The sequence below is a fragment of the Heterodontus francisci genome, chromosome 8 (assembly GCF_036365525.1).
Source record: "Heterodontus francisci isolate sHetFra1 chromosome 8, sHetFra1.hap1, whole genome shotgun sequence".
Classification (NCBI taxonomy): Eukaryota; Metazoa; Chordata; class Chondrichthyes; order Heterodontiformes; family Heterodontidae; genus Heterodontus; species Heterodontus francisci.
In genome coordinates, this window is record NC_090378.1 from 106,995,157 (window position 1) to 107,008,030 (window position 12,874).

The following is a 12,874-nucleotide window of genomic DNA, read 5'->3' on the forward strand; positions in this document are numbered from 1 at the left end:
TGACTTCTAAGTATGGATCTGAAACTGTCTAGTGTATGGTGCCTAAGTTTTTTTACACAGAGGGTGGTGAGTGCCTGGAACTTGCTGCCAGGGGAGGTGGTGGAAGCAGATACGATAGCGACGTTTAAGAGACATCTTGACAAATATATGAATAGGAAGGGAATAGAGGGATATGGGCCCCGGAAGTGCAGAAGGTGTTAGTTTAGGCAGGCATCAAGATCGGCGCAGGTTTGGAGGGCCGAATGGCCTGTTCCTGTGCTGTACTGTTCTTTGTTCTTGTTTGTTCTTTGTAAGTATTGCCTGGTGACTTTCTCTCAGTGACAGGAGATAAGGGCCTGGCCTTCACTCAGAATCTATCCAAGACAAACCAGTTATGATTACTAATAGCATGATGGGAACTGCAGGCACAAATCCAAGTTGCCAGTCCAGTAATAAGCACTTTTCTGAATCTGGGATTGAAGCTCTTTGCTGTTTCCGGTGGTAGGAAAACATGATGCAGAGAGAAAAAAAATGTTATCTTTCATTGGGAGCCCAAAGTTCACCCAAATCTCATCTGTGGGTGTTAAATTGCAACATTGACATCATTCACCCTACATAATCAGAGCAAGAGTAAATATTTGTGACCTGTGGTTTCCTAGTAACAGTGATTCAATACCTTTGTGTGTCTGAGTATTTTAGATGTGTTAACAGCAGCATTTTGACACAAAGTTGAACATGGTGAAATATTAAAGTAGAAGTATCCCAACAGCAAACCAACTGAAGCCAAAGAAAGCCGAAAGTGTGAGTTCCTCCAGGTGGGGCGACTGTTGGAGGAGGGAGGAAAGGAGAGTAAATTAAGCCAATCACAAGCACATTCCACATATCCCATGTCTTCTTGAAACCTAAATTTGTCAACACGGAGCAGGTGTAAATTATCTAAATTACTTTTAAATAACTACAAACCACTTCTGAAATCCTACTCTGTGTCTCGCACCCACAAAAACATCCTCATTTAGCAGATGCCCTATCAACAAATTCTTTAAGTTCCAGCAACACTACTTGGTTCTTAATTAAAGCTGCATGGCCTGTTTAAGAATCACTCTGCCATGAGGCACACCAATGATACTGCTCCAGACTTCAGACTTCTCAAATGCCATTACTCATGTCATGGAACATGCATGTAGTTCCTGCTGGCTCTTTGGGCCCCAACACTTGGCACCAAGCTGCACCATTCTGAAACTGTACTAGATATGAAACACCTGTGGACGTCGAGAGAATGGGGCGGGGGAAGTAGCAGAAGAAAAATTTATACTGCCAATTTCAGACTAAATGCTGAATTCTCTGTCACAAAGTGGCAGTGAAACTGAGCCAGGTGTTCAACAGTGATAGCCCAGTATCTTCTCAGATATGCTGCTAATCATTTTCTTCTATCCATGCAAGATCAGCTTTCAAATGTCTGAATATGTTGTCAATTACAAGAAAGTAAGATACTGTTAAACATGCCAATTTGTTTTTGCATAGTATGCCTCAGTACTTGGCTACATTTACAAGGTATATTACGAACACCAGTGGCACAGCTGTTCACATCCTTTGCCACAGTGTAGACGCGCCAACTTCAGTCTAAATCAACGATGGGAGAGGGATATGAAATATGGCCAAGGAATCCATTCTAACACCTGGCAAATAGGACAGAAGAGAATTTGGCTCATTTTTTATGCCTCCCAGAATAAATATGAAACAACACAAACAGTTACTGCATTGGGTCACGGATAGAATGGCTACTTGGAAGTGGCACAGGAGGGCAGCTGGTACTTGTACAATCTTATTCCAGTGTGACTCAATACCTTCAAGAAATGGAAAGGGGCGGAAAGAAGCACAAAGTTGCCGGTTTGTTTTTGGCTAATTTTCTACTTTTGAAGACAAGGAATGTTTAAATAGTCATTCTTTATTTCTACTTTTAGTGAAAAATTAAGCTAAGAGGTAGACAGAATGAAGTGGTCAAATTATACCTTTTAATATCCCATTGCATGATCAAATCCCCAGCACCACATTCACACAAATGTTTAATAAAAGTTTGGATCCTTTTCCAGTCACATTTCCACCCCTCCCCACCCACCACCCCTTTCCCAGCTCCACTGGCTAGCTCATAACAGCACAGGGAAAGGCCCACTTACCCTGATAACTAATTGGCACAAGGTTATATTACAACATACCACAAGTTTATAATTACAAGCATGGCAGTAGAAAATGGAATTTTGATGATCTTACAAATGCATTTCACATTCAGGAAATTTAAATAATAAACTTACATTTTGCATTTAAAAAGTAGTGATTTGTAAATACATAATTTTAAAACATTTATTTTATTCTGCAGGCAATGCCCACAGCATTACTGAGATGGCAGCCGTTGGGCAATCTGATCAGAGGAAGGAATATGAAAACATACAGGAATGAGCTTAACTCTTGACCTCAGCACAGTTAACAATTTCATCCAGATGGTATTTCATTTCATTACACAATAAAGGAGTACTTTCTAAAATGCACCGACATTTAAGAAAAAGAACAGTAAAGCTTGAAGACAGCTCAGCAACAGTGCTTCAACACACCTGAACTGCAAAGGCAGATATGGCATCATCCTGCAATTATGCAGAGACCAAAGACCTTCACACAGAAAGGGAAGAATTATCAGTGGGATTGCTGTATCAGACCCCAGGGAACATACTGTCAAACCACCCCATCAGTCTGGTAAATAAATTATGGCAGAACCTAGGATGCAGAAAAAGATGAGAAACATTTTAAACAAAAAGAAAAATAAATTTAGACATCAATTATTTAACTTCTGCATATCTGTGACTCCAACCAATAAATTTTAGAAAATTGTGGTAAGTGCTTTTTAGAAAAATACTGCAGGGATAATTTTCCAAAATATTTCACTGTCTGATTCATTTAAATACAAACATCCAATTTCATTCTATACGTTTCTATTCGGTTGCACCAAATCTATTAAACTGAGAAACAGAAAAATATTCAGGCGCCTTTTTTAAAATCAATAAAGCACAAAATGAGACATTGCCAAATGTGAATGTTCCTGCTATTTTCTCCCTCAGAAAAGATTTCAGGTGGGTCTTTTTGAAACATCACTTCAGTATTATTATAAGAGAATGAAATGGACAGGAGAACAATCACTAATGTGAGTGCCGATGGTTTTTCCATACAGTGATGAATCAGTTCATCAGGTTACTGTCTGTATCCCCAAGTCCTTAAAAGGTCTAGTTTATTTTTGTTGTACAGTCCCATTCCACTTCATTTTCTTTCAGCATAAATGCTAATTGCAGCCACGCCAAGTTAATGAATGAACTAGCCAAACAAAAGCAGCATTGAAAGCTCTGCCTCAGCTGAGAGTCACACAGCTGAGAATGCATAACCCACCAAACCATTTCCTGATACAGTCACTTACAAACTGGAAGCAGTGATTCAGTGACCACAACACACATACACATTCAGCAGCTATTTCATGTGCTCCAGACACCTGGCACTTCTGTTTTCATTGTGACAGGGCTTTCTGCAGATTTTGCATTCTGGAGTGCAAGCCATGTGGAAATCTGTCATACTGTCAGCACTGAACAGCAGCCATTTTCTGCTTCAAAGTGAAGAAAGGGTTTCAGGAATCATCAAAAATATAAATATCAATCACTTCAGAAGATGTTTCTGAGCCTGAAATATCTAACTCAAGGACTTTCCAATGATTAAATAACTTTCTCCTTGATAACACTGCCACCTCCACCTGTAATCTCAGCCCATCTGCTACTGAAATTGTTCGATTGCCTTTAACACCTCCCAACTTTATTTTTTCATGCTCTCCTGGCCAACAACCCATCCTTCATCAACCTCAGTCCATCCAGAACTCTGCTGTTCTTGGCCTATCTCACATCAAGTCCTTCCTGCCCATCATTTCTATCCTTGCTAACCTACACTCACTCACAGTCTGCCAAAATTCCAACTTTAAAATTATTTTTGTGTTTGAATTCCTACATTGTGTCATCTCTCCAACTTTATAACCTCTTCCAACCATTTACTCCCTCTCTCCCCAGAACCTTTAAGGGCGGCACAGTGGCGCAGTGGTTAGCACCACAGCCTCACAGCTCCAGGGACCCGGGTTCGATTCCGGGAACTGCCTGTGTGGAGTTTGCAAGTTCTCCCTGTGTCTGCGTGGGTTTTCTCCGGGTGCCCCGGTTTCCTCCCACAAGCCAAAAGACTTGCAGGTTGATAGGTAAATTGGCCATTATAAATTGTCACTAGTATAGGTAGGTGGTAGGGAAATATAGGGACAGGTGGGGATGTTTGGTAGGAATATGGAATTAGTGTAGGATTAGTATAAATGGGTGGTTGATGTTGCTGTATCTCTAATCTAAAACCTTCCATTGTCTGGCTATGGTCTTGTGCATTTTTCCAACCCATCTTCCCACTATGCCCTTTCAGCCAATCGTTGACAGCTGTACTTTCAGCTGCCTTAGCCCCAAGTTCTGGAGTTCCTCCTTGACCTACTCTCTACCTCTCCAACTCTATTTCATCCTTTAAATCCCACCTCTTCAACCAAGCATTTGGCCATACCTCCTAATGTTTATTTCTTTGGCTCAACGTCTACTTTTCTTTTACACCTCTGCGACCCAGGGACATTTTTCCATGTTAAAGATGTTATGCCTTTGTTAATTGAGCTGCAAGGAAGGCTACTGCCAACAGAAAACAAATTTACAAGTGGTCCTCGTGAGTAAGCACAATTAATATCATAATTCAAACATAAAATTTAAATTAAACTGAAGGGGAAACTTACAAATCTGAAGCACAATGTTATTATTTGTGTCTATGAGACATTCAATAATCTGCGGTGCCCACCATCATGGAAGGTCCTTAGCAGGACAATACATGCTCCCATTCCAATGCCACCCAGACACAGACAAGGTAAACAAAGAGAGGCAGACAGCCAGAAATGCCCTCCTGGACCTGTGAATGGCCAAGTTTGTCAGGCACCAGGAGCAGACTCCTCAGAAGGTCCTTCAACTTGCTTGCCTGCCCACACGTATGTAAATGCAAGTTGTTGTGAAATTCAACCTGTTATTGCTTTTCTATTCTCAGTACAAATAATATGAATCTTAAACAATACTGGATCAAACGATAGAAATGGAGTGAATAACTTAACTAAAGTGTTTTTTAAGTCTGATGCCCAGTTTCTAACTTCAAGCATCTCCTCTACGTGCAGGAACAATACGATGTACCTCATGCACCCCCACCTGTTGTGCAAGTGCACTGAAGAGAACTCAGGACATCTTCTTGACAAGATGACAATGGGAACACACTTGGAAGAACACAGGATACAATTTAAACATCATGTGTGGGTGAATTCATTGAGCAGAAGTGAGAATTTCAACACAAAACACTTGACCATGCATTCTGTTCATACCATGTCAAGCACTGAAAATTCAAACAAGTTCAATAAAAGACACAAATCATACTGAACCAGTTTCTTTCCTTCGTGACACTCAGCTGTCAATTGTGACCTCGAGGAATTATAAAAACGTTTCAAACTGCAACTTCATCATGTGACATTCATTTTTTTCTACTGCAACAAAATAGAGGATACAATTTTAAAAGGGGTGCAGGAGCAGAGGGGCTTGTGGGTATATGCGCAGAAATGGTTGAAGATGGCAGGGCAGGTTAAGAAAGTGGTTAATAAGGCATACGGGATCCTGGGCTTTAGAAACAGAGACATCAAATACAAAAGTAAGGAAGTTATGGTGAACCTTTTTAAGACACTGGTTCAGCCTCAACGGGAGTATTGTGTGCAATTCAGGGCATCACATTTTAGGAAAGATATCAAGGCTTCAGAGAGGGTGCAGGAAAGATTAACGAGAATGGTTCTGGAGATGAGTGACTTCAATTACAAGTATAGATTGGCAAAGCTGGTGCTGTTCTCCTCAAAGAAAGGAGATTTGATAGAGGTGTTCAAAATCATGAGAAGTCTGGACAGAGCTGATAGGGAGAACCTGTTCCCATTGGCAGAAGGGTCAAGAACCAGAGGACGCCAATTTAAGGTGAATGACAAAAGAACTAAAGGTGAAATGAAGGACAACTTTTTTTTTCCCGCAGCAAGTGATTAGCATCTGGAATGCACTGCCAAAGGGGGTGGTGGAGGCAAATTCAATTGTGGCTTTCAAAGGGGAACTGGATAATTATCTAAAGTGGGAAGATTTGCAGGGCTACAGTGAAAAGGCAGGGCAGTGGGACTAGCTGAGTGGGTCTGAGAGAGAGCCGGCACAGACGTGACAAGCCAAATGGCCTCCTTCTGTGCTGTAACCAATCTATGCTTCGAAATGACCAACGTTAGTTGACCTTCCCTGACTGCATCCCCATTCCTTGTTGCAGGAGGAGAGGGCAAGCAACTAGCCTCCACTCCCTGATGTCACCAACCATCACCAAGTAAAGCTCAGTAATTTGCTCTATAAGTTGCAGCAAGTGACAGTCCTAACATATCATGGTGTGCCGAGTCGGCCGATTCACTGAAACATAAAGACAGCAGTTCAGAATAACACTAGAATAGGTTCACAATCCACACATCAGCAGAGCATGTATCTAATATTTGCATCTTTCATTTGAACTTCTGTTAGCTTAAGTGGTGCCAGCAGAATGAATGAGTTGCAGAATAAAATTAATCACCAGCGTGTCACTCAACTGAAGTGTCTGAATCACTTCTTATGACTCTTCACAGTGCATTTCCTGTGTACTTTGTGTTTATTAAAATTGTTAACAATTGCCTGCAGTGCACCTGAGCAACAAGTAGCGATGCACGAGGTGCACAATATATTACAAGTTGGACTCCAAAATCTTGCTGTCCGAAAACCTGACATTTTTGAAAATATTCCATTTGATATTCAGCTGCAAGGTAAATTGGGGTTTTAAAGGTCTTTTGACCAGGTAAGTGGATTGAAAAATGTAATTTTAGGTTTCCATGTGGACTAGGCAAAGCAACAGTGCCCCTCCAAGCCTCACAAAGACCACAAGGGGCTCTCAAGCTCTGCCTCCCCTTCCCCACCCCTGATCACGACCAGAAAGCTCCCCTCCTCCCCGATATATTAGGTGAATAGATGGATGAATGTGTTCTGTTTAAGTTTAGGCAGGCATCAAGATCGGCGCAGGCTTGGAGGGCCGAATGGCCTGTTCCTGTGCTGTACTGTTCTTTGTTCTATAAGAGCAGCACACCACTTCCCCAACTAATAACTGCGGATTGTTCCCTCAGGTTGTTGGTTGCGGCCTCCTGCCAATGCTCTCCCGTGCATGCCCATCAGCCGGATATTGGATCTGACCAGTTTCGGACAGGCCTCCAGGAAAATTTATTAAATGGGGTTCAGCAATTAAAATTGGCCAGACCTCTACATCCCCGGATTCCCTGGGTTCACTGCCCACTTTGTTGATCATATGCTCTGTTCCCATTCCCACTTTCAAAGTGGCAGCTAAATGTATCTTACTTTGGAAACAGATAACAGGAAGAATATTTGTTAAGTACAAAAAAAAATGTTTTTCAAACTTTATGTATACATTATTTATTCTTTCTCATACTTTATTTCGTGTATCCCTTAATCATTGAATTTGGCCTCGGATAGGCTACCTGATTTTATTGTCCAAAATCTGGGAAAATCCGAAATCCGGCATGGTCTCAGTCCCGAAGATTCCAGATTTTGGACGTCCAACCTATAGCTGTATATATAGAACCTTGGAGTTACCAATTGGTGAAGGAGCACCAAAGGCACTGTCATCTACAAACATTGCCCAACCTAAATGGAGTGGAGAGATGACAGAACGACAGTATGACAGTCATACTAACAAACATGGCATGGACCAAGATTGAAGCAGATCTTAACGCACGAGCATGGAACTAAATAAGCAGGAAAAACAAATAGCTCCTTTGTATTCCGAGCTCAGGTTCAAACTCCCAGCTCTCTTCCCAAAGGACAGCCTAAAATAAGATTATGAAATGTAACTGGTAAAATTAAACACTAACCAAAGGTGCGCATTACAGCTGTAGCACAAGACAGAGCTGGGAACCAAGATGTGCAGAAATTAAACTGTTAGAGACTACCCAGTAAAAGCATAATGGTCTGAGGAAAGGTCATCAACCCAATACATTAACTCTGTTTCTCCCTCCACAGATGATGCCAGACCTGCTGAGTATTTCCAACATTTTCTGTTTTTATTTGAGATTTCCAGCATCTATAATATTTTGCTTTTGTTCAAGCAAAATGGTAATGGCTACCCAACATACTTGAAAGTCATGTCCCTTGCTGGAGATAAAAATTAGTCTCAGTGACTGCACTGATTATTAAAACGAATAACAAGAGGGGTTTGCTCGCTGAAAATTTCAGAGACACTAACATTTTGTCTGGGATTAACAAGATGTTCACACTCTGATGCCATTTCATTGTGCTGTTATGTATATTGTGACTGAAGCTTCAAGTGATCCCAGCACTTCCTGTATCCTGCATCAGAAGTGTTTTGCTTAAATTTACAGTTATGTCAGTTTTATGTTTTATGTTCCGTTGTTATACATAAATGGTATGATGCAAACCACAGTTAACAGCCCTGCTGCAGACTGTTCCCCAAAATCTAGCAAAAGGCCACCAAGGAAGGGACATCTGCCAGAAATGGATTTGGACCACATTAGTAAGAGTCTGAACCAGTGATTGTGCCAGGTGAAAACAGAAGGCAATCTGGCTTCAAAGATACAATACAAATGGGACATGATGCTCCATCCAAAGTAAATCTCAAACAGGTTAAATTGTTTACTGAAGTATCTATTCAGGCAGCCTCAAGATAAGAAACAGGAGTTCATACAAAATAATGCAGATGCTTCGCCTTGCCCTCCTTGTCCACAGCAGAGTTAATAACAAATCTACATTTGTCCCAGAAAACATTCATTTGTGCTCATCTCAGACAGGCAGATGGGTGGATGGTTATTTCAAATCCGGTCTGCTGTTGGCTCTTTTTTCCCCCCCCCCGAGTGGTTCAGCCTTTAGAACCCATTCGACAGGACAGGGAAGGCAAAAACATTTCAATAACAAAGAAATCTGAAAAGGCAGCTTTCATCTTCAGTTCACAGGCTAAAAGATACACATAAGCTGAAAGAAATGTCACTGAAGTGAGCTGGGGTTGAGTCAGCATGACATCAAATCTCTGCCAAAAGATGAACTCACATTGCATCCAGAAGTGACCATGTGTTACTCATGATGGATTTAAGGAGGGCATTTAAATCTTGCATTACCTTTTACTCACCCTCCCTCAACACCCCTCCCCACCCCTTTCCTAAAGGAGTGGTTCCCAATGGGCCAGTAGTGTACCAGGGCCCTGGCATCCCCCACAATATATGTTCCCAAATACTCTTTCTTCATGCCTTGTGCCAGAACATTGTGTGTCAGCAAGCTATTCGACCATAAAGACCACAAAATCCAAGTTTGATAAAGTCACCATCCCACATCCGCCCATGTACACTATCCAGGTTGAGATCTTCCTTCGTAATCAGAAATGGGGTACCTGGCCATTTTTCTCATCTCTTGTCTGATCACACTGAGACCAAATAGTGCCCCCACTTGTACAGTGGCTCACTGAAACAGATTCAACACGTCAGAGATTGAACATGGAACATTGTTGGTCTGTGGGGTTGTTTAACCACACCACACAATTCATTTACTGAACAATTAGGGAACCCCTCATTTTAGGTTCTTGACCATAAAATGATAGGTGATCCAGAGCAATTTTTTTCATAGCCCTTGGTTTCTTAAGTTACAATATGCTCCAGCTCCATTGACTCGGAAGAAAGAATCCCATTTGGTGTTGCGTTTCCTTGTTGACTTGTCTTCTTTTTCTCTCCCATCCACACAACTATACTACCCGAACTCAAACCCACATCCAATACCAGAAAGTCATCGAGTTTGGAGATGAATTCTGTTACAATTCACATTACATCTCAGCTCCCTGCTTCCCTCCCTCTGAAACTCAACCTTCCTCATTTGCAGGTGCGCTCAGAACTCTGCAACTGGCACAAACAGGGGCTCTATAATGTTAACAGTGACTTGCACTTTGTGAGGCTTGCAAACTATTTTTCATCAATAACTGACGCTTTACACAGCTTAAAAATCCGTAAATAAGAAACAAAGAACAATTGCTGGAAACTTGGAATAAAATCAGTCAATATGAGTTGAACAATTCAAGTGGGAACTATCAGAGCACCAACCGGCCACCAAAGTACCAATTTTTTTTGCTTTTCAGATGTTGACTGACCTGATGTGCATTTCCAATTTGTATTACTTATTAATACCTTTCATGTTTAAAAATGCTCACTTTTAAACACAATTATTTAATCAAAATATAAAAATAGATAATGTCACAGCATCTGAACAATTATTGAACTTAATGGAGTTTATTAATAAGCTACCATCACTAAATTGGCACAGTAGAGATTGTCAAATAGGACGAATACAAGCAGCGGGACAATCAACTGATGCTCCTTTACTGCTTCCTACAATCTGACCTTACAATACTGGTTGCAAATACATTTTATTAATAGTGAAAAACTGTAATTTGAACGAACTGCACAAAATGGAAATATTTCGGAGTTTCATTTTTAAAAACTGTCAGCATCTGTAAATGAGGAGCAAGGCTCAATGCCACATCTGGAGGAAAAGTGTTGCGGCGCTGAAAGGCGAACTGCTCTTGTATTCATTCATGCGATTCCAGGCAAAGCCAAAACTGACCATTTTCCTGACACTCAACAGCGAAACCCGCTGAACTTCGCTCCGGCACTTTCGCTAACAGTGGTCGGAGACAGCGAGCAAAAAAATGATTTGTTAAGAAAGCAAAAATCAAATATTTAAAAACATCTGTTTCATCCACAAACAAGTACACAAACAGTCGGTTGTCAATAGGTTCCAACCAAGAAAACAGCATCGATCGTACAACACTGACAATGAAAAGCTTTCAAAGAAAAACCTAACCACACAAATCCCATTGCTGCAAATAAGTTTCTGATGCGCAAATTTGGCCGGGAACATGGTTTAAGTGACTAAGATAACAACTCTCCCCAAGATGGAAATATTTGTAGCACACAGAGCGCCCCGTTGTCGCAAGAGTTGGAACAATTTATTAGTTAGCTCAGTCAGTTTCCTGATCTTTTCCCACCTCTCTCTCTCATGCTTCCCATTTTTCCCCTAACTTCTCCTTTAAACGCCGTTTCTCTTTGCAGATCACAACAAATTCGTCTTTTCTGACCGAAGCGAGTCCCTGTTCGCTTCCCAGCATTGCTCCCCGGTCATGCCTTCCATACAATATACAGACCCTATCCCCCTCATCCCAGCCCATCATCCCCTATCCCCTCATCTCACCCATCCATTTCCACAACCCCAATCCCTCAGCCACAGCCCCATCATCCCGACCCTCACCCCCTATCCCTCACCCCCAGCCCCTCATCTCATCCATCCAACCATCCCCCCTCATCCCTCACACCATCCCCACAACCCCTACCCCCTCAGCCACAGCTCCCTCATCCCTCACTCCCAGCCATTACCACTCATCCCAGCCCCTCACCCCCTACCCCCTCATCTCATCCATCCATCCCCCTCATCCCTCACTCCATCCCCACAACTCCTACCCCCTTAGCCACAGCCCCCTCATCCCGACCCTCACCCCCTATACCCCCATCCTTCACCCCCAGCCCCTCATCTCATCCATCCATCACTCCATCCCCACAACCCCTACCCCCCTCAACCACAGCCCCCTCATCCCGACCCTCACCCCTATTCCCATCCACCGCATTGCCACTCATCCATCACCCCTCGACCCCAGCCCCCTCATCCCTCACCCCATCCCCCCTCATCTCTCGCCTCATCATTCTTTACCTCCACCCCCTCGTTCTTCAACCCCTATTTCCCTCATCCCTCACTCCCTACTTCCCTCATCCTTCACCCCCTACACCCCTCAACTCTCAGTTCCTGCCCCCGACCCACAGTCTTACCGTACACTCGGATCCATCCCTGTTGCTGACACACCGACTCCAGTAAAATCCGTTCCACCGGATCGAGCGGGGTTTCCTCGATACTCGGCGCTGGGAGCCGCTCCGCCCCGTCCAGCGCTTCCATCCCAGCACAACTCCGGCAACTCACACAACCCCGGCTCCGATTCAGCAGCCCCCGGGCCACCACCCCGTCCCGACCCCGGGGCCTCAGCCGCCGCTTGCCGCCACCACTTCAATCTAACGTGGGAAGGTAAAGACACCGAGAGGGAAATCAATGGGATCGGTCCAGGATCGCCAAACGAACCACCACCGGCCCCGGCGCCAGCACACATCCAGCCATAGCAACAGGCCCCGCAATCACACCCAGAATCATCGCACCTAACGACAGCCCCCGCAATCACAACCAGAATCATCGCTCTCAACCACAGTCCCTCCAATCACAGCCAGAATCATCGCTCTCAATCACAGTCCCTCCAATCACAGCCAGAATCATCGCTCTCAACCACAGTCCCTCCAATCACAGCCAGAATCATCGCTCTCAACCACAGTCCCTCCAATCACAGCCAGAATCATCGCTCTCAACCACAGTCCCTCCAATCACAGCCAGAAACATCACTCCCAATCACAGTCCCCCCCAGTCACACCCAGAATCATCGCACCGAACGACAGCCCCCGCAATCACAGCCAGAAACATCGCTCTCAACCACAGTCCCTCCAATCACAGCCAGAAACATCGCTCCCAATCACAGTCCCCCCCAGTCACACCCAGAATCATCGCACCTAACGACAGCCCCCGCAATCACACCCAGAATCATCGCACCTAACGACAGCCCCCGCAAT

General features: G+C 43.4%; 1 protein-coding gene across 1 annotated transcript in view; it reads right to left on the reverse strand.

Annotated features, from left to right (window-relative positions):
* rasal2 (RAS protein activator like 2) overlaps nt 1-12,385 on the reverse strand; it is a 466,188-nt gene extending 453,803 nt beyond the window's left edge. The window contains exon 1 of the mRNA XM_068037871.1: nt 12,035-12,385. Within this exon, the coding sequence (XP_067893972.1) occupies nt 12,035-12,158 (124 nt within the window). The 5' untranslated portion in view covers nt 12,159-12,385. The remainder of the gene's footprint in view (nt 1-12,034) is intronic.
* Between the last annotated feature and the right edge of the window lie 489 nt (nt 12,386-12,874).